Source organism: Orycteropus afer, unplaced genomic scaffold (genome assembly GCF_000298275.1).
Source record: "Orycteropus afer afer isolate SDZICR_OR568_19922 unplaced genomic scaffold, OryAfe1.0 scaffold00124, whole genome shotgun sequence".
Lineage (NCBI taxonomy): Eukaryota > Metazoa > Chordata > Mammalia > Tubulidentata > Orycteropodidae > Orycteropus > Orycteropus afer.
Window position 1 is genome coordinate 7,534,008 of NW_006921711.1, and position 20,332 is coordinate 7,554,339.

The 20,332-nt window shown below is 38.8% G+C and overlaps 1 protein-coding gene across 1 annotated transcript in view; it reads left to right on the forward strand.

Annotated features, from left to right (window-relative positions):
- The first annotated feature begins 264 nt into the window (after positions 1 to 264).
- The window catches only part of EPCAM (epithelial cell adhesion molecule), a 21,553-nt gene continuing 1,485 nt past the window's right edge, over positions 265 to 20,332 (forward strand). The window contains exons 1-8 of the mRNA XM_007944405.2: positions 265 to 340; positions 2,805 to 2,912; positions 3,192 to 3,435; positions 10,470 to 10,535; positions 11,634 to 11,697; positions 12,542 to 12,643; positions 13,372 to 13,572; positions 18,486 to 18,530. Of these exons, the coding sequence (XP_007942596.1) occupies positions 265 to 340; positions 2,805 to 2,912; positions 3,192 to 3,435; positions 10,470 to 10,535; positions 11,634 to 11,697; positions 12,542 to 12,643; positions 13,372 to 13,572; positions 18,486 to 18,530 (906 nt within the window). The remainder of the gene's footprint in view (positions 341 to 2,804; positions 2,913 to 3,191; positions 3,436 to 10,469; positions 10,536 to 11,633; positions 11,698 to 12,541; positions 12,644 to 13,371; positions 13,573 to 18,485; positions 18,531 to 20,332) is intronic.

The window sequence follows — 20,332 nt, forward strand, 5'->3', positions numbered from 1 at the left end:
ACAGACCCGGGAAGGGGCCAGGAGGCGGGGCGCAGGTCCGGCAGGTTGGTGCTCCGCCCCGCCGCGCACTCAGAGCGCGCAAGTCCTTCGACTAGCTCCCAGTCCCTGCCTGGTCCGCGGACCACCTCACGGCGGTTCTTTAGAAGCGGACCCCGCACATCACAGGGCTCCCGCCGCCCGGCTGGCCAGCAGGCTCCCCACTCTTTGCGCGCTCTCCAGCGAGCCCCTGGTCCGCCCGGCGCCCCTTTCCTAGGCGCGCGCATCATGGCGCCCCCCCAGGTCTTCGCTTTCGGGCTTTTAATCGCAGCGGCGACGGCGGCGGTGGCTACCGCTCAAAAAGGTGAGGGGCTTACTGAACAAAGTTGTGGGTTGTTCCGACGCTGGGGGCGCCAACCTGTGGCGCCAGCGAAGAGGATAGTGGGGAGGGGTAGAGGGGCGGCACTTTACCGCCTTGAGTGGGGACGGCGCGCGAGATGCTATGATCTGCTTTCTCGGCGCTCAGCAGGCGTCGGAAAGGTGCCAACTTGCAGGGATACGAAGCAGCGCCCTCATTTTGCAGTTTTGGACTCCTCTGGGGAAGTGGCCTGGGGCAGGGACGTAGGGGAGGGCGGGGGGGCCTGGTGGCCAAGTCCAGGGATCCTGCGGCCTAAGTGGGCGGCGATGGCCCGGGCCGCGCACAGATCCCACAACCTTAAGATCCCACAACTCGCCCATCTCCTTTAACCGGGATGGACTTGGAGTTCCGGCGGTGCCTAAACCCTCCATGTCCTGAAGGAGAGTCGCTGCGGCGGCAACCTGGCGGTCCGCCTGCCCCCGGGGCACCTGCGGTGGGCCTTGGGCAGGAACAAGTGGCTATGGCGAGGCCTCTGGGGCCGGTACGCACCTGTATGCGGGGACGGCACTCCAGGGCCTTTATCTGGGCGTGGTGTTTTCCTTTTACTAAAGATATGAGTAATGTCAAGTTTATTGCGGAGAAAACTCAGACCTAAAGATAGCCGTAAAGAGTAAAGAACACCCATAATTCCATTCCTTCATGAGAATCTCAGAGGTAATAATTTGGTATATTTTTCTTTCAGACATTCCCCTGAACCTAAAACACATAATTTTATATCTTGGATTTTTTTTCCCCGCATAACATTTCCAGAGTTCTCCGTTTCCTTTAGTCTTTAAAAACACGCCTTAAATGGTGACGGAAAAATCTATAGCATATAAGGTTGGACGTGTAGTTTGACTCTTTTCTTACTTTGGAATAAATATTTTGGCAGCATCTCTTGAAAAGTAAGTGCGTAGAAGTGGAATGGCAATTATTTGTACTTCCACCAACGGGACGTCTAATTCGTTGCACCTTCAAAATAATATTGTTTAATCAGTTTATGGTTTTCTGAATTCATTCTGGGGCTAAATACTTAATCTGAAATTGCTTCTAAATGGTGGTATCCTCTATAGGCATATGTGTGTACCTAATTTGTGTTTTTTAAATTTCGTATCACTTGGGCATGAAAAATATGCTTTGAGCCGATATAGTGTAGTACTGTACAAAATTTTAATTTCTTTAGGACTGCCACTATCTCCTTTTGTGATCCCAGTATTGAGTTTAGTACTGGCAGACTGCAGATATTCATACTGATTATAACTTTTTGATGATAAACAGAGAAAAAATAAAGCCAATTTAGGGTGCTTGGGGTACAAAGTACAAGGGTCAGTGTATGAATTCTTTGGATTGTGATGCTAGTTTTTGTTTTAAATGATTTTTTAAATGACTTTGTTTTTAATGATCTCTTAACTAGACATATAAGGAATGTGATGGGCTTGCCAATTTGAAGCTGAAATGAACTTATGAGATAGTCAAGGATATAACTATTAAACTGACTTCAAGACCCTAAGATTGGCTATTTAGTATTAGTACCAGTTTCAAAAAACTAGGATTTTAATGTAGTTAGAAACCCCACGTTAGATGTGCCCCAAAATTCTGTTGAAAATGATAAATAGTTCAAAGGTTGACTATGTTCCCATTAAGCCAGGTAAATAAAAAAAAGTTTTCCTTTATTTAGAAAATGGAGTGGGATAGGGGGAGGAGGGAATGTGTGCATTCACAGATCCTAGAATTGGGATTACTGAATTTTGGGAAAAGAGGCAGTGACTGATAGGCAGGGGTTTAGCAGAATCAGAGGTGAGAAGGAGCTGAAACAAGGAGAATCATAAAGGCAAAGCTGGATGTGATTTTGGGAGGGCTGTATTCTTGGTTTTAAAAAATTGAAATAGGAATTCACATCTACAGTATGTCATGTATATACACTTGTTGAGCACAATGTTTGGCACTTTAAAAGTGTCTATAAATGGTAGCTAAAAAAACAATTCAGGACCACTTTTTAAAGCTTTGTACCCCTGCCACTTGAGCATTATTGTCAGAACTTAATTTAGCTGGATTCCCAGAGTTGATATTTTCATCCACATTTTAAAGTGGACTTTTTTTATAGTCTTTTTTTTTTTTTAAGGTTATTTGTTTATTTTGGGGAGTATACACAGCAGAACATACACCAATTCAACAATCTCTATGTATAATTCAGTGACAGATTACATTCTCCAAGCTGTGCAACATTCTCCCACTCTTTCTGACTCGGACCTCCCCATAAATTTTCTGTCTAATCTTTCTAGTTGCAGTTGTCAATATGATCCCATACAGATAGTTCTTAACAGAGTGTAATGCCCAAGGCAGACATTCTTTGCTAGTTAAGCTAAAGTATTATTTGGTTTTAAAGAGATTACAGGGATATTTGTGATTAAAGTGGATTTTTTTCCCCCAGACTGTCTCTGTGAAAACTATAAGCTGACCACAAACTGCACTATGAACAGCAATGGTCAATGCCAGTGTACTTCAATTGGTACACAAAATACTGTCATTTGTTCAAAATGTGAGTAGAATGTCTTCATTATTTTTAAACTTTACTTTGACTTTAATAATTCTTTAATCGATGTGTCTTGAATTGGGAAGTTTTACTGGCTTACATCTGAACCATGTTACTCAGCTTTGTTGAAATCATCTCATGTCTGAAACTTCAGGAAGTGGGTTGTGAGAGCATGGAAATTTTATTATAATCCTTGGCCTTGGTAGTTTTGTGTTGAATTAGTTTTTCTTCCTGTAAGCATAACATGCAGTTATTTTTCATTCTGACATTAAGCTTTATTTTTAGTGGCTACCAAATGTTTGGTGATGAAGGCAGAAATGACTGGTTCAAAGTTGTCTGGGAGAAGAGCAAAACCTGAGGGTGCTATCCAGAACAATGACGGGCTTTATGACCCTGATTGTGATGAGAAGGGGCTCTTTAAAGCCAAGCAGTGCAATGGCACCGCCACGTGCTGGTGTGTGAACACTGCTGGTGTCAGAAGAACCGATAAGGACACTGAAATAACATGCTCCGAACGTGTAAGGACCTAGTAAGTTTGGTTACCCGTATTATTTTTTCTGTGCTTTTCAGAATTATTTAATTAAACTTATTTTTTAAATATGTAATATGATTTTATGGTTTACAATTCAAAAAATAAAGGGTAAACACTGAAAATTCTCCATTCCATCTCAATCCCCAGCTACCCAGTTTATACCTCCATAGAATTTATGTAAACTAGATGTAGTGCCTAAGGCATGACTGCTAACCAGAAGGCTGGTGGTTCAAATCCACCAGCCACTCCTCAGAAGGAACTTTGGGAAGTCTACTTCCATAGTGATACTGCCTCGGAAACCCAAGGAGGGGTCATTATGAGTTGGATCCGACTCGATGGCAGTGAGTGAGTGAATGAGTGAGTTTATTTTGTAACTTTCCAGATATATTATAAATATATTTCATGAAATATAAATATACCCACCAGCCACTCCTCGGAAGGAAGGTTGGGCAATCCTACTTCCGTAGTGATACTGCCTCGGAAACCCAAGGAGGGGTCGCTATGAGTCGGGGCCGACTCGACGGCACATAACAACAACAACAACAACAACAAAATATATTTATGAATTTTCTAGTAATATATATGTTTTCTTCTTTAAAACAAAAGAAGGATCGGTGGTTGGAAAATATGGTCTTGGTGATAGAAACGATGTAGGTGACATCATAGAATTTTGCAAGACTAACAACTTATCTGTTGGAAATACCTTTTTCAACAACATAAAAGGTGACTATACACAAGGACTTTGCCAGACGGCGTACATAGAAATCAAATTGATTACATCTGTGGAAAGAGGTGATGGAGAATCTTAGTATCTTCAGTCAGAAGAAGGTGAGGGGCAGACTAAGGAATTGACCATCAATTGCTCCTATGCAAGCTCAAGTTGAAGCTGAAGAAAATTAAAACAAGTCCACAAAAGCCAAAATACAACCTTGAATACATCCCGCCTAAATTTAGAGACTATCTGAAGAATAGATTTGACACATTGAACACCAGTGACTAAAAACCAATTGAGTTGTGGGATGATGTCAAGAACATCACACATGAAGAAAGCAAAAGGTCATTAAAAAAGACTGGAAAGGAAAAAAAAAGACCAAAATGGACATCAGAAAAGACTGAAACTTGCTTTAGAACATACAGCAAATGGGAGAAATGATGACGTAAAAGAAGTGAACAGAAGATTTCGAAGAGTGATTCAAGGAAACAAAGTAAGATTTTATAATGAGATGTAGAAAGACCTGAAGTTAATAAATCAAAAGGGCAGAACACATTCAGCATTTCTCAAGGTGAAAGAACTGAAGAAAAAATTCAAGCCTTGAATTGCATTGAAAGATTCTGTGGGCAAAAAATGGAATAACACAAGAAGTATCAAAAGAACATGGAAGGACAGCCAGCAAACACATGAAGAAGTGCTTGGGATCATTAGCCATTAGATGCAAATCAAAACAACAAATGCTGGCAAAGGTGTGGAGAAATTAGAACACTCATACACTACTGGTGGAATTGGAAAATGGTACGATGCTTCCTTAAGAAGTTGAAAATAGAAATACCGTATGATCCAGCAATCCCATTTACTAGGTATATACCCTAAAGAAATAAGAACTGTGACCCGAACAGATACATGCACACCCATGTTCATTGCAGCATTATTCACAATAGCAAAAAGATGGAAACCACCTAAGTGCCTTATCAATGGATGAATGGACAAACAAATAATGATACATAATGCAAATAATGGAATACTACGTAATGTTAAAGAATAACAGTGAATCTACAAAACACCTTGGTCTGGTTACCTAGTGCCACTCTGACAAGAATATACCACAAATGGGATGGCCTTAACAAACAGGAGTTTATTCTCACAGTTTGGAGGCTTTAAGTCCAAGTTCAAAGCTCCAGGTTCTAGGGGCTGGGTCAAAGTCCCTCAACCTTGGGCTTCAGCTCTGCCTCTTGCTCCCGGCTCAATGAAGCTAGAGGCATCTCTTCACTCAGGCTGCTACTGGCTGCTGAGGCTAACAAGCCCAAGGTCGACAAATAAAATGGCACAGTCCCGATGTTACCAAACCACACAGCAGGCCATTGATTCAAGTCCATTGTAAGTCCCAAGGTCAGCAGAGCATGGCAGGCTGCTGAACAACAACACAGCTACATGCAGGGTCCAAGCGTGCCATAAGCTAGATACCATTCCCAAAACTGTTTCTTATATACAAGGAGCAGACAACATATCCAAAGGCAGCTACTCAGCTGCTCACAGTAGATTCCACCATGGAGTTATTTACCAGTCTCATCATGGGAAATACTACATCCAGCTGCCCAGCCACTCAACCAGGCCCAACCAAGTCAACACACAAACTTAACCACCACACACCTAATAAAATGAACAAACCTAGAGAACATTATGCTGAGTGAAATTAGTCAATCACAAAATGACAATTACTATATGAGACCACTACTACAAAAGGTTAAGAAAAGGTTTATACACAGAAAGAATTGTTCTTTGAAAGTTAACAGGTATGAGAGGGGAAGGACAATCACCAACTTGAAGGTAGGCATGTATTAACTTGGGTGAAGTGAAAGGCAATATACAATAAGGGGGAGGTCAGTAATAACTAATTTAGGAGTGGTTGCATAGATAGACACTCAGGTTATTGGGGGTGGGAAGGCGAATGGGACTGCACCCATGAATATATATAGGTTTGACGCAGGCTATCTCTACCTATATATTTATTTGTGCTGGAAATATATCCATGAATATAATAGAATATCAGGAGACAAAGTTATGAAAATGCCTTAATTATGACCAAACACCTTGAAGGAATGAATCACTGGGCATGGAGACTCAGGACCACAGTCTCGGTGGATACTAAGGTCAATTGGCATGACATAGTCCACAAAGACAATGTTCTATATCCTCCTTTGGTGAGCAGTGACTAGGGTCTTAAAAGCTTGTAAGCAGCTATCTAAAGTGCAACTATTGGTTTCTCCTCATCTGGAGAAAAGAAGAGTGAAAAATACCAAACATATAGGAAACAATTCAAAGGACTAGGGGAGCAGGTAAATTCCAGCCTCCACAACGCTGAGACTAGAAGAACTAGATGGTACCTGGCTACCACTGATGACTGCTCTGAAAGGGAACACAAACGGTCCCAGCTAGAGTAGGGGGAAATGTGGAACAAAACTCAAAATCATAAAAAAGATCAGGCTTACTGGCCTGATAAAGATTAGTAGAACCCCAGAGACTGTGGCCCTTAGACACCCTTCAAGCTAGGCACTGAACTTAACCCCCATAACTAAACTGGCAGCCAAATGACAAGTCAAGCATATGAGATCAAGAGGACAGCATTTGCTCAGGGATAGAGCTAGGAAGGTGGGAGGGAATAGAGGGGAAGAATTAAAGGAAGGGGTGGACTTAGGGAGGAAGTGGGAAGAATGCTGTTACAGTGTGGGAGTTGTAGTAAACGTTACAAAACTATATGTGTTGTTGAATGGAAAAGCAGTTTGCTCTATAAACTTAACCCAAATCACACACACACACACAAAAGATGATGGAAAGAATACACAGTAGTCACTGTACAAAAAAGAATTGGTTAATGTCAATCCATATCAAGAGGCAGCATATGATCAAGAAGCAATGGTGCTAAAGGAAGAAATCCAGGCTACACTGAAGGTATTTGCGAAAAACAAGGCTCCAGGAGTTAAGGAATACCAATTAAGATGTTTCAACAAATGCTTGGAATGCTAGAAGTGTTCACTTATGTATGTAAGAAATTTGGAAGGCAAATACTTGGGCAAACGAATGGAAGAAATCTATATTTGTACCCATTCCAAAGAAAGGTGACCCAACAGACTGTGGAAGTTATCAAACAATATCATTAATATCACATGCAAGTAAAATTTTACTGAAGATAATTCAAAAATGGTTGATGTCAGATGGATCTTGGCTGAAAGCAAAGAATACCAGAAAGATGTTTACTTGTGTTTCGTTGACTATGCAAAGGCATCTCACTGTGTGGATCATAACAAATTATGGATAACTTGGTGAAGAGTGGGAATTCCAGAACATTTAATTGTGCTAATGAGGAACCTGTGCATGGACCAGGAGGCTGTCATTTGAACAGAGCAAGGGGGTACTGCATGGTTTAAAATCAGGAGAGGTGTGTATCAGGGTTGTATCCTTTCACTATAGTATTCAATCTCTATGTTAAGCAAATAATCCAAGAAGTTGGACTTGTGTGAAGAACAATGTGGTACCAGGATTGGAGGAAGACTTATTAACAACCTGAGATATGCAGATTACACAACTCTCCTTGCTGAAAGTGAAGAGGACTTGAAGCACTAACTGATGAAGATCAAAGACTACAGTCTTTAGTATGAATTACACCTCAACGTAAAGAAAACAGAAATCCACACAGTTGGACCAGTAAGCAACATCATGATAAATGGATAAAAGATTGAAGTTGTCAAAGATTTCATTTTATTTGGATCCATAGTCAATGCCTACAGAAAGGACATGTGGACAATGTCATTTTACCTCTTCTAACGAGGAGGTCTGGTAGCATAGTACCTAAGGCACTTGACTGCTAACCAGAAGGCTGGCAGTTCAAACCCACCAGCCACTCCTCAGAAGGAAGGTTGGGCAATCTACTTCAGTAGTGATACTGCCTCGGAAACCCAAGGAGGGGTCGCTATGAGTTGGGTCCGACTTGACAGCACATTACAACAACAACAACAGCAGCAACTTCCCCAATAAACCCCATGATTGCAAGTAGTGTGTGTGGGTTCTCTGTGGCCACAGCAACATTATTGAACATAGTAGAGAGTGCTGTGGGAGGGACAATTGGTGTCAGAATTGGTAAAAAGGTTGGAGGGTGTGCTGGCTTGTCTGACCTCAACGTTGTAGGAGCCAACCTTGGGTTATTGATGCTGATGGCAGTTCTCTCTCCCCTTTGTGAAGTTAGAGGAGGTCAGAGGACTCCACTCCACTACCTGTTTGCACACATCAACAGCCCAAGACTGACTCCTATGAAGCAGAGGTCAAACATGACACCACCCTCCAACCTTCTTTTCTGACACCAACCATCACTCTCACGGCACTCCTTCTCTGCTGAGTTGCAGTAACCACACAGAGGTTGTTATTAATAATAGCAGGGGTTATTAGTGAAGAAACAGGTTAAAATGCAAGATCAGAAATGACTCAGGATAAATAGGTCTTTAATCAGGACAACCTCTTCTCAGCCGTAACACAAGCACATCTCTCACTGGCCTCAGCTTCTTGGCCCTATAGCCCCTTGGTCTTTGCCCTGTTTGGTCAAGGGTTATAAAGTTCTTTCAGTTCTGGTGATGGGTGTCCAGAGGGACACTCCACTCTGTCAGCAAGCCTTCTGCCTGAAGGCACTCAGCTTTCTTCGTCTGTGGGCTAGGAAGCCTGCTGCTCTCTCTCATGATAGTCTCTTGGGTCAAAGAGATCTACCTCAGGGATCTCAGGTCCAAGGATATGTTCTACTCTTGGTTCTTATTTCTTGATAGTAGTGAGATTCCCCCCACCCCACTCCTTCACCTCTGGGTGGCTCATATTAAGCCTAGAGGATAGCAAACCTGATTTATCCTCACATTAGTGTTCTATACAGCTTATTTGCATGGGTCCACCCCCACAAGGGTGCCATGTACCCTATTTACATTACTAGTAAATACCCAATCCCCTTGATGGGCCACAAGCACCTCAAATTTGCATAGTTAGTCACAAAGACCATAGCTAGAAAGCCAATTATTGCACTGGAGTGCCCATGGAAGCAGCAGTCAAGAAATCAAATGACATATTGCATTGGGCAAATCTGCTGCAAAAGACCTCTGTATGTGAAAGCTGGATAATGGATAAGGAAGATGAAAGAAGAATTGATGCCCTTATATTATGGTATTGAAGAATATTGAATATACCATGGACTGCCAGAAGAATGAACAAATCTATCTTGGAAGAAATACAGCCAAAATGCTCCTCAGAAGCAAAGATGATGATATTTCTTTGGACATATCATCAGGAAGGACCAGTCCCTGGTGAAAGACATCATGCTTAGAAAAGTAGAGGGTGAGGCTCAGTGAAGGAGGAAGACTCTGATCAATGAGATGGACTGACATAGTGGCTACAAGAATGAACTCAAACATAGCAATGATTATGAGAATGGTGCAGGACTAGACATTCTTCTGTTGTTACATGAGTTGGAATCCACCCGATGTCCACTAACAACAACATATGGTTTCTTACTTTTTACATGATCATTAGCATGCTAAACATAATTTCCTCTTTATGTATTTATTTAACATTCTATAGTATTTTGAAATTAGAGTTAATATACATAGGTAATTTGAACTGTTTATATATTTGCTCATTTATTGTTTTTTAAAAGTGGTATGGTTGTCTTAGATATCACTTAATGAAATGGAACAGAAACCTATTCAAGCTAGCTTCACTAGAATCTGTAAAGCTATCAAGATTCCTTTTGTCTTCTGGACCCTTGTGGTGACTTTTCTCTGTTGCTTTCCATGCCCTTTTTTCTTTTTACCTTAACTTTGCATGACTTTAAATGTTGTGGCTAGAGGACCAAACCAAAAACAAAATCCACTGCCATCAAGTCATTACCAATTCATAGCGACCCTATAGGACAGAGTAGAATTGCCCCATAGGGATTCCAAGGCTGTATAAATATTTATGGAAGCAGACTGCCTCATCTTTCTCCTGCAGAGTGGCTGGTGGGTTCAAACTGTTGACCTTTTGTTAAGCAGCCGAATGCATTAATTAGTACACCAGAGCTCCTTATACTGAGGGTCAGTATTGGATAGGATGGTCTCTGCAGGTTGGGTTCTTTATGAAGGATGTGTGAGGGCCAGGGAAGAAATTAAGGAAATTTCTAATTTGTAAATTCTTTTTGTTAGCTCTACTGTAATTCCACTTGGGAATGTTAGTATTAGCTTATTATTGGGGAAACTGTATAAGAGCCTGAGTTGTTAAAATCAATTTATATTGTCTTTTTGCTTTACAGTTGGATCATCATTGAGCTAAAACATAAAACAAGAGAAAAACCTTATGATACTAACAGTTTGCAGACGTGAGTACTATTGCATTCATTATTTTATACTTGCACAGTTGGTGCTCAAATCTTCCATCCCACACCAGTAGAAAAACGAAAACAAGTCCTAGATGTTTTTTTCACATTTCTGAAAAATAAGATAGGTACATTTTAAGCCTTACATTGAAATAGAACTGCAAGAAAAGTACAAAGAATTCCTATAATACCCTTCATTTAGGTTCACCAATTATTAGCATTTTGCTGCATTTACTTTCTATATGTATGTATGCATATATGTGTGCTTTATGTATTAGTGTAGGAATATTTTTTCCCAGCAAGTGTTTGAGAGCAAGTTGTAGACATTATGTCACTTTATCCCTAAATACTCTAGTATATCTTTTCCTAAGAAAGAAAGACATTCTTATGACATAATCTGTGTGATTTTTAAATTCAGGAAATTTGAAATGGATATCATCTTACGCCAGTTTTTCCAATAATGTCCTCTCTCTGTGGCATTCTCTCCTGATCCAGGATCCATCCAGGGTCATAAGCATTTGTTTTTGTGACTCTTCCTTGAATATGAAATAATTTCTTAGCCTTTCTTTGTCTTTCATGACATGGATACTTCTTAAGAGTATGGGCAAGTTGTTTTATAGAATGTTTCTTAAATTTAGAATTGTCTGCTATTTCCTTATAATTAAATTCAGTTTATACGTTTTTGACAAGAAAGCTACATAAGTGATCTTGTGTCCTCAGAACTTCACTGTAAAAGGTGCATATTGTCAGTTTGTCTCTTACTACTAGTGATGTTAACTTGGTTAAGGTGGTGTCTACCGGGTTTCTCCAGTGGAAAGTTACCATTTTTCCCTTTGTATAAGTAAATCTGTGGACAACTATTTGGATGTTTTAAATGTATTGTTCCTCATCAAACTGTCACTCAGTAGTTTTAATGTCAGTGGATGGTTCTAACCTGAATCTGTTATTACTAATGGTTGTAAAATGACATAGATACTATTTATAAAGTTTAGTTAACAATTCTACAACTTGAGTTATCTGCTTAGTTAAAAAAGTAATGCTTTTTACTACTATATGGTACATAAACTTTTTTGAAAATTCAGATTTTTAAATTATTTACAGTGCTCTTGCAGATGCAATCACAACCCGTTATCAGCTGGATCGAAAATACATCACAAATATTCTGGTAAGGTTTTTAGTAAATGAGCTTTAGCAGAAAATTGGTGGGACAGTATGGTTTGGGTATAAAGGACAATCAGTGATTTTGTTAGTGGTCAACTGCATTTAAGTAAAAATTTAACCCTGCATGCTTTATAATGTGAATTGCCTATTGTTTTGCTTCCACAGCGTTTGAAAACTCCAGTTTACCCTTAACATGTCACATCTCTTAGTATCCTTAAAGCAAGGCCAGTCATCTTACCTGGGAAAGCATCTTTCTGTGCTGGATTTTGGCACATACTTACTTTAGGATGCTACTCTAGCTCCCATCTTCTCTGGTTTAAGGAACTAGTTAGTTTCCTTCCTGAATTCTTCCAACTCTGAAAAATACTTGAATAATGTGATGGAACTCTTTAAAGGAAATATTAATTTATTTTTAAATTAAAATTGATGTCTTCTTTAAAGGACTCTAGGAAGAAATATACTTTTTTGTGCTTTAAAAGCCGAATTGGGTAAATGGATACTGCATTTTAGATTGCATTTCTTTAGCATTTTAGTTTTAAAGTAGTTTTAATCTCCCAAAAAGGTTGTTGGTACCTTGTTTTAAAATTTTTTCAGGAGAAGAAAATTCCTTTTTTGGGGGGTGGAGGGGGAGACAAAACTCATTGTGATCATCTTTTGTTGCATTATTTATTTCCATTGGATAGATTAAAGACCTCTCAAAGGTTTTGAATTATTACTGATAAATTGAATTATCCATTAAAGGGAAGGAAATATGGTTCATATGATCAAACACTGAATATTCCGATTATCAAACAGTGGCATTTCGTGTGATTTTGTTATAGTAATTTATTATTCAACTTCTTCCTCAGTATGAAAATGATATTATCACTATTGATCTGGTCCAAAATTCTTCTCAGAAAACTCAGAATGATGTGGACATAGCTGATGTGGCTTATTATTTTGAGAAAGATGTACGTATAATATTTCTTATTTTATTGCTATGTTAAGCATTATAATGTTCTTTATTGCTCCTCAGTATATTCAAGGAGTCCATTACCTGTTTCTCCATTTATAGTTCCAACTTTATCTAATTATTCTCCAAGTGGTTCTGCTGCTGCCATTAATTTTGTCCCTCCTACTTTGCACACACATTTCTTATTTGTATACATATTCCTTTCATCATATTGTTCTGCCTAGAATGTCTTTTCTGTTATAATCTTTGTCTTTTACCTCCTTGTTAGTTGTTACCTTGTTTGTATATATAAATTATATTCATAATTTCCATGGACAAGATCCCATGTGAAAAATTGCTCTGTAAGTGTTGTTAAAATATTTTATTTAAACTTTAATATACTATAGTGAGGTGTTTTCTAATGAAATCTGGAATTTGCCTGAAAAAATTTGATTGGGGGGAGAGGAGGGAAGACAAAAGGAAGAATAAATGAAATAATATTGGCCATGTGTTGATGTTATTGAATCTGAGTAATAGGTACATGGAGCTTATCTTTCTGTGTTTGTATATGTTTAAATTTTTTCTGTAATAAAAACATTTTTTAAAAGTTTCAGTGTATCAGATTGTTATCACTGAAGGTTTAAAATGTATTGGCAGCAGTCCTTTTGGTATATAACTGGTACATAATTATATGTGGCTGTGGTTGGTTTCCTGAAATATTTTTAATTACTTTTCTCCTCATTATAGGTAAAAGGTGAATCCCTGTTTCTTTCCAGTAGAATGGACCTGAAAGTAAATGGGGAACAATTGGATCTGGATCCTGGTCAAACTTCAATTTACTATGTTGATGAAAAGGCACCTGAATTTTCAATGCAAGGCCTAACAGCTGGAGTTATTGCTGTCATTGTAGTTGTGATAATAGCAATTATCGCTGGAATTGTTGTGCTTGTGAGTATAGTGCAAAAAATAAATTCATTTAAGAGTATATTCTTTTAGAATAATACAGGAAAAGTTTACAGTCATGTTCCAAAAAAAATATTAATGAGGCAAAATCTGCATTTTATTATAATCTTGATAATGAATGAATCTGTTGTGTTTCTGAACAGTCGTTTTATGAAACAAGAAAGGATGTTGTTGTTGTTGTTGTTAGGTGCCATCGAGTCGTCTCTGACTCATAGTGACCCTATGCACAGCAGAACGAAACACCGCCCGGTCCTGAGCCAGCTCCACAATGCTTGCTACACTTGAGCCCATCACCGCCACCACCATGTCAATCCACCTTGTTGAAGACCTTCCCCTTTTCGTTGACCCTCCACCTTACCAAGAATGACATCCTTCTCCAGGGAATGGTCCCTTCTGACAACATGACCAAAGTAGGTGAGACAAAGTCTGGCCATTCTCGCTTCCAAGAAGCATTCTGGCTGTACTTCCTCCAGGGCAGACCTGTTAGTTCTTTGAGTAGTCCACGGTACTTTCAGCATTCTTCACCAAAACCACAACTCAAAAGCATCAATTCTTCTTTGGTCTTCCTTATTCATTGTCCAGCTCTCACATGCATATGAGGCGATTGAAAATGTCAGGCATACCTTAGTCCTCAAGGAGACATGTTTGCTCTTCAATACTTGAAAGAGGTCCTTTGCAGCCGATTTGCCCAGTGCTATACGTCGTCTGATGTCCTGACTGCTGCTTCCATTGGCATTTTGTAGAACCAAGTAATGTGAAGTCTTTGACAATTTCAATCTTTTCTCCATTTATTGTAAAACTGCTTATAGGTCCAGTTGCAAGGATTTTTGTTTTCTTTATATTGCGGCGTAATCCATAGTTCAGACTGTATTCTTCAATCTTCATCAGTAAGTACTTCAAGTGATCCTCACTTTCAGCAAGCAAAGTTGTGTCGTCAGTGTATTGCAGGTTGTTAACAATTCTTCCTCCGATCTTAATGCCACGTTCTTCTTCATAAAGTCTATAAAGTTCTTGGATGTTTTGCTAAGCATTCAGATTGAATAAGTATGGTGAAAGGATACAACCCTTCTTCGTTTTAAAACATTTAGTGCTCCTTTTTTTCTGTTTGAATGACAGCCTCCTTGTCTAGGTACAGGTTCCTCATGAGTACAGTTAAGTGTTCTGGAATTCCCATTCTTCTCAATGTTGTCCAAAATTTGTTATGATCCACACAATCAAATGCTTTTGTGTAGTCAATAGAACATAAGTAAACATCTTTCTGGTATTCTTTACTTTGAGCCAAGATCCATCTGACGTCAGCAGTGATATCCCTCGTTCCATGTCCTCTTCTGAATCTAGCCTGCACCTCTGGAAGTTCTCTGTCAGTATACTGCTGCAACCATTTTTAAATTATCTTCAGTAAGATTTTACTTGTATGTGATATTAATGATATTGTTCTGTAATTTCCACATAATGTGGGATCACCTTTCTTTGGAATGGGTACAAATGTAGAACTTCTCCTGTCAGTTGGCCAGGTCTTCCAAATCTCTTGGCATAATCGAATGAGTGCCTCCAATGGGGCATCCGTTTGTTGAAACATCTCAATTGGTATTCTGTCAGTTCTTGGAACCTTGTTCTCACCAGTTCCCTCAGTGCAGCTTTGACCTCTTCCCTCAATACTACTGGTTCTTTAACATATGCCACCTCCTAAAATGAATGAAGATAGACCAGTTCTTTTTGGTACAGTGACTCTGTGAATTCCTTCCATCTTCTTTTGATGCTTCCTGCATCATTCAATATTTTGCCCATAGAATCTTTCAATATTGCAACTCGAGGCTTAAATTTTTTCCTCAGTTCTTTCAGCTTGAGAAATGCCAAGCATGTTCTTCCCTTTTGGTTTTCTAATTCCAGGTCTTTGCACATTTCATTATAGTAATTGGTTTTGTATGCTTAAGCTGCTCTTTGAAATCTTCTGTTCAGCTCTTTTATCTTGTCATTTCTTCCATTTGCTTTAGCTACTCTTTGTAGCTCAAGGGCAAGTTTCAGAGTCTCTTCTGACATCCATCTTGATCTTTTCTTTCTTTCTCGTATTTTTAATGACCTCTTGCTTTCTTCGTGGAAGATGCCCTTGATGTCATCCCACAATTCTAGTTTTTGGTCATTGGTGTTCAATGCATCAAATCTGTTCTTTAGATGGTCTCTAAATTCAGGAGGGATGTATTCAAGATCATATTTTGGCTCTTGTGAACTTGTTAATTAAAACAACAGTCTTCAACTTCAAGTTGAACTTGCATATGAGCAGTTGATGTTCTATTCCACAATCAGCTCCTGGCCTGGTTTTGGCTAAAGATATTGAGCTTTTATATCACCTCTTGCCACAGACGTAGTCAATCTGATTCCTGTGTACTCAGTCTGGTGAAGTCCACATGTATAGCCGCCATTTGTGTTGTTGAGAAAAGGTGTTTGCAATGAATAAGTCATTGGTCTTGCAAAATTCTACCGTGTGATCTCCAGTGTTATTTCTGTCACCAAGGCCAAGTTTTCCAGCTACTGGTGATTCTTGTTTCCAGCCAAGAAAAGATACTAATCTGAAAAAAGCGTGTAGCTGAGCATCCACCTCACAGGCAGTTTATGTTGCTATCTAGCAGATAATATTCTTCAGCTCTCCTTCTTACAACAAACAAAGCAATGCTTCTGCCAATATTAGTGCAAAATACCTGAACTCTCAAACCATTCAATGAAATGAAACAACAGAATACAAAATTAAGATTAGCATAGAAAATAATTAAAGGTAGACAAAATTCAAATTCACTAAGACAAGTCTTATCTAATAGAGCCTGGTGCAACCCCTTAGAAACACTTCAAACCTGGACCAGAACTCACCCCCAGGGATCACCTCTCAGCTGAACAAAGACAGGCCTTTTTTTATGTGAATAACACCGTCAGGGAGGAAGGTACTCAGTAAAGTCAACCACGTGAGACCAAAAGAGTAGCATTTACCCAAAAACAAAGCTCAGAAGCAGGAAGGGGCAGCAAAGAAGGATAAGTAGAAATAGGAAACCAAGGAAAGAAATGGGGAGAGAGTTATTATTACATTGAGGGGATTACAACCAGTGTTTGGTTTTTTTAAATGAATTAAAGATGATAAATAAGAAACAACAATTCTAAATATTAAATTGAATTTAGCAATGCTTCAGATGAGTAGTGTATCCCTTAGATAAGCAGGGAATTCTAGGAACTTAAGCATGACTCAGCATCAGGAAATCTTACAGACACAGCAGAATTTAGAAAACGGATTTGAAGGTACATGGGAACTTACATTTTCAGTTTAATGGAATGATCACACTTGACTATCCATCTGGAAGAAAAAGGTTGAATTCCTATTTTTACCCTCCCAGAGCTGGCTACCTTGCCCATTTGTGTGAGAATGATATGTTCACAGGATGCACAATACAGCACAACAGTGTGAAAAGAGTTGGGCAGTGTACCCATGTTTAAAAACAAATTTCAGATAGATTATAGTTTAAAATGTAGAAAAATGAAACAAGTCTCAAGAAAACTATTTTAGGGAACATTTATATGATCTTGTGGTAAGGAAAATCACTTAGCTAAAACCCAGGAAGGAAAAGAAATATATATATACTTGATTTCATTAAGATTAAAAATTTTGTATAGCAAAGAAAATATTAGTAATGCATAACCAAAAAAACCTAAAAGGATATTACATATAATATGAGAAAAGTTCTTAGAAATTGATGAGGAAAAAATAAAAGCACCCAAAGAAAAAAATGGCAACAGGAATAGACAATTTATATAGAAAAATTCCAAATGGCAAACAAACACATGAAAAATTAATTACAGATAATTGTCCGATAGAAATGAAAACACAAGTACACAAAGAAGTGTGTTCAAGTCTGTGGATGAATCTGGAAACAGTCTGAATGTGTATCAGTAGGAAAATGGATATGCCTTTTGATTGGAAAATGTTAGGATTGAATTGTGCCCCTTAAAAATACATGTTTTGAATCCTAACTTCTGCCTGTGGTTACAGTCCCATTTGGGATTGGGCTGCCTTTGTTTGTTAATGAGGCAGGATTAGTGTGTTGTTGTTAGGGGTTTGTTTAATCTCTTTTGAGATATAAAACAGATTAAACAAGCAAGTGAAAGAAGCGGAGATGATGGGGGAAGAGCAATGAGTACATGATGATTGCCCAGCAGAAGTTCAAAGAGAAAAGGACCCTCCTCCAAAGCAGAGTAAAAGGCTTTCCATAGAGCCCACAACCTGAGTTTGGACTTCTAGCCACCTAAACTTGGAAAATAAATTTCTGTTTATTAAAGCCATCTGTATTTCTATTATATCAAAACTAGATAACTAAGACCAAAACCTACTGCGGTCAAGTCAATTCTGACTTGTAGCAGTCCCCATTTGGTTTCCAAGGCTGTAAATCTGAACAGAAATAGATTGCTTCATCTTCCTCCCACAAGGGCAGCTGGTGGGTTTGAACCACTGACCTGGTTAGAAGCCAAATGCCTTACCTGCTATGCCACCAGAGCTCTTTAGGTAACTAAGATAACTTAAGTAACTAAGAAAAGTTCATATGATGTTGATACAGGCTGCAGACAGAGAAGTGGTATCGTATGATCCCATTTTCAGACCCCAAAATCTAGATGAATGTGTTTATATGTGTTAGTGTTAGCATGGAAAAAGTTATATAAGAATGCACAGTAGGCTCTTAAAGTAGATTTTCTCTTTTTTATGTTTAATAATGAAATTTTAATTTTAAAAACATGCTTATGGATAGATTTTGAAAATGAATTTATTTAAATAGGAACTCTATTCATTAAACGTATATGTGCCAATTTAGACTGACTTTCTGTTTGGGTAACAGTCTTAAAATAGTAATTTTTCTTCTTTTCAGGTTGTTTCCAGAAAGAAGAGAATGGCGAAGTATGAGAAGGCTGAGGTAAATGGATTACTTAAGTAATAAAACCGGTTGCCATTTGCCATTGAGTCACTTCCAGCTCATGGTGATCCCATGTGTGACAGTAAAATTGTGCTTCATAGGGTTTCCAATGGCTTATTTTGGGACATATATTACCAGGCATTTCTCTGGGTTACCAGGACTCTCTGGGTGGATTTAAACCCAACCTCCAACCTTCAGTTAGCAGCTAAGTTTATTAACTCTACCATCCAGGGACTCCAAGTTACAACTACTCTCCAAGTTTCAAATGTCTGACTTACACATCCAACCCATAATTGCAAACCAACTCTCGTAAAGTTTGTTACATTAAACATTCACAGTATATGCAATGATTCATAATATAGCAAATGGGCACTACTCTGCAACCCACATCAAAACATTATTATTATTAGTGTATTATGTTAAAGATGAATTAGTATGTATCTGGAAATGTTTCTTTAATGTTTTTTATGCACATACACACTATATATTATATACTAAGACAAACATTTGACTAACTAATGTTAGACACACCATACCTAACTTTCCAACTTACATAAAATTCAACTTACAAGCAGACTTAGGAACTGAACTCAAATTGTACCTTCCTAGACACTGATCTCAATTACAGTGGAGTCCCTTTATAGCATAATTTTTAGGGTCTTTCCTTTTAGACAACAGTCTTAGAATGGGCTCTTACTGAAATCCTCCTCCATGAGTTTTATAACCAAAAAAAAAAAACCAAACCCACTGCTGTCGAGTCAGATCCTACTCATTAGCTACTCTTCCTTGGGTTTCCGAGGCAGTATCACTGCAGGAGTAGATGGCCCAAACTTCCTTCCGAGGAATGGCTGGTGAGTTTGAACTGCCAGCCTTCTGGTTAACAGTCAAATGACTTAGGCACTGTGCCAGATCACCATATATTGAATTCTGCTTCATAGAAAATAGTGGAAGCCTATGCTTTACATGGAGCTCTGGTAGCATAGTGCCTAAGGCACTTGACTGCTAACCAGAAGGCTGGCAGTTCAAACCCACCAGCCACTCCTCGGAAGGAAGGTTGGTCATTCCTACTTCCGTAGCGATACTGCCTTGGAAACCCAAGGAGGGGTCGCTGTGAGTTGGGGCCAACTCGATGGCAAATAACAACAACAACAACAACATGCTTTACATCTTGCAAAGTATGTTTTTGGGTGCCGTCGAGTCAATTCTCACTCATAATGACCCTATGGGACAGATTAGAACTGCCCCGTAGGGTTTCCAAAGCTTATAAGCTTTATGGAAGCAGACTGCCACGTTTTTCTCCCACGGAGTGGCTAGTAGATTTAAGTCTCCAACCTTTTGGTTAGCAACCATATGCTTTAACTGCAGTGCTGCCAGGTGATACTCTTTAGTTTTAACATAGTGGGATCTTTTTATATGCCACAGGTATACTCTAGTGGATTTGCATTAGAAAAGGTGTGATTAATGACCTGATTTATGTCTCTATGCCAGTGAAAAATAATCTAAAAATGAAGTTCATTTATGTCATAGTAGATCTGTTGTATACTAGTCAGATATTAATGTGAAATCAAAGTGTCAAATTGTTTGATAATGTGATTCAGTTGCTTGGAATTTGGTATGAATGTCCTTGTCCCTGAACTTTTATCAATAACAACATGTTTGGTATACCCACCAATTTTATATATTTATGTATTTATTTTTTAAAACATATGTGCTGCTTCCTAATATTTTACCCAATAGCAAAAAACAGAAATTTAATAGAACACAGACAAACTTAATAGAACCCAAAGTTCTAACATATTCTC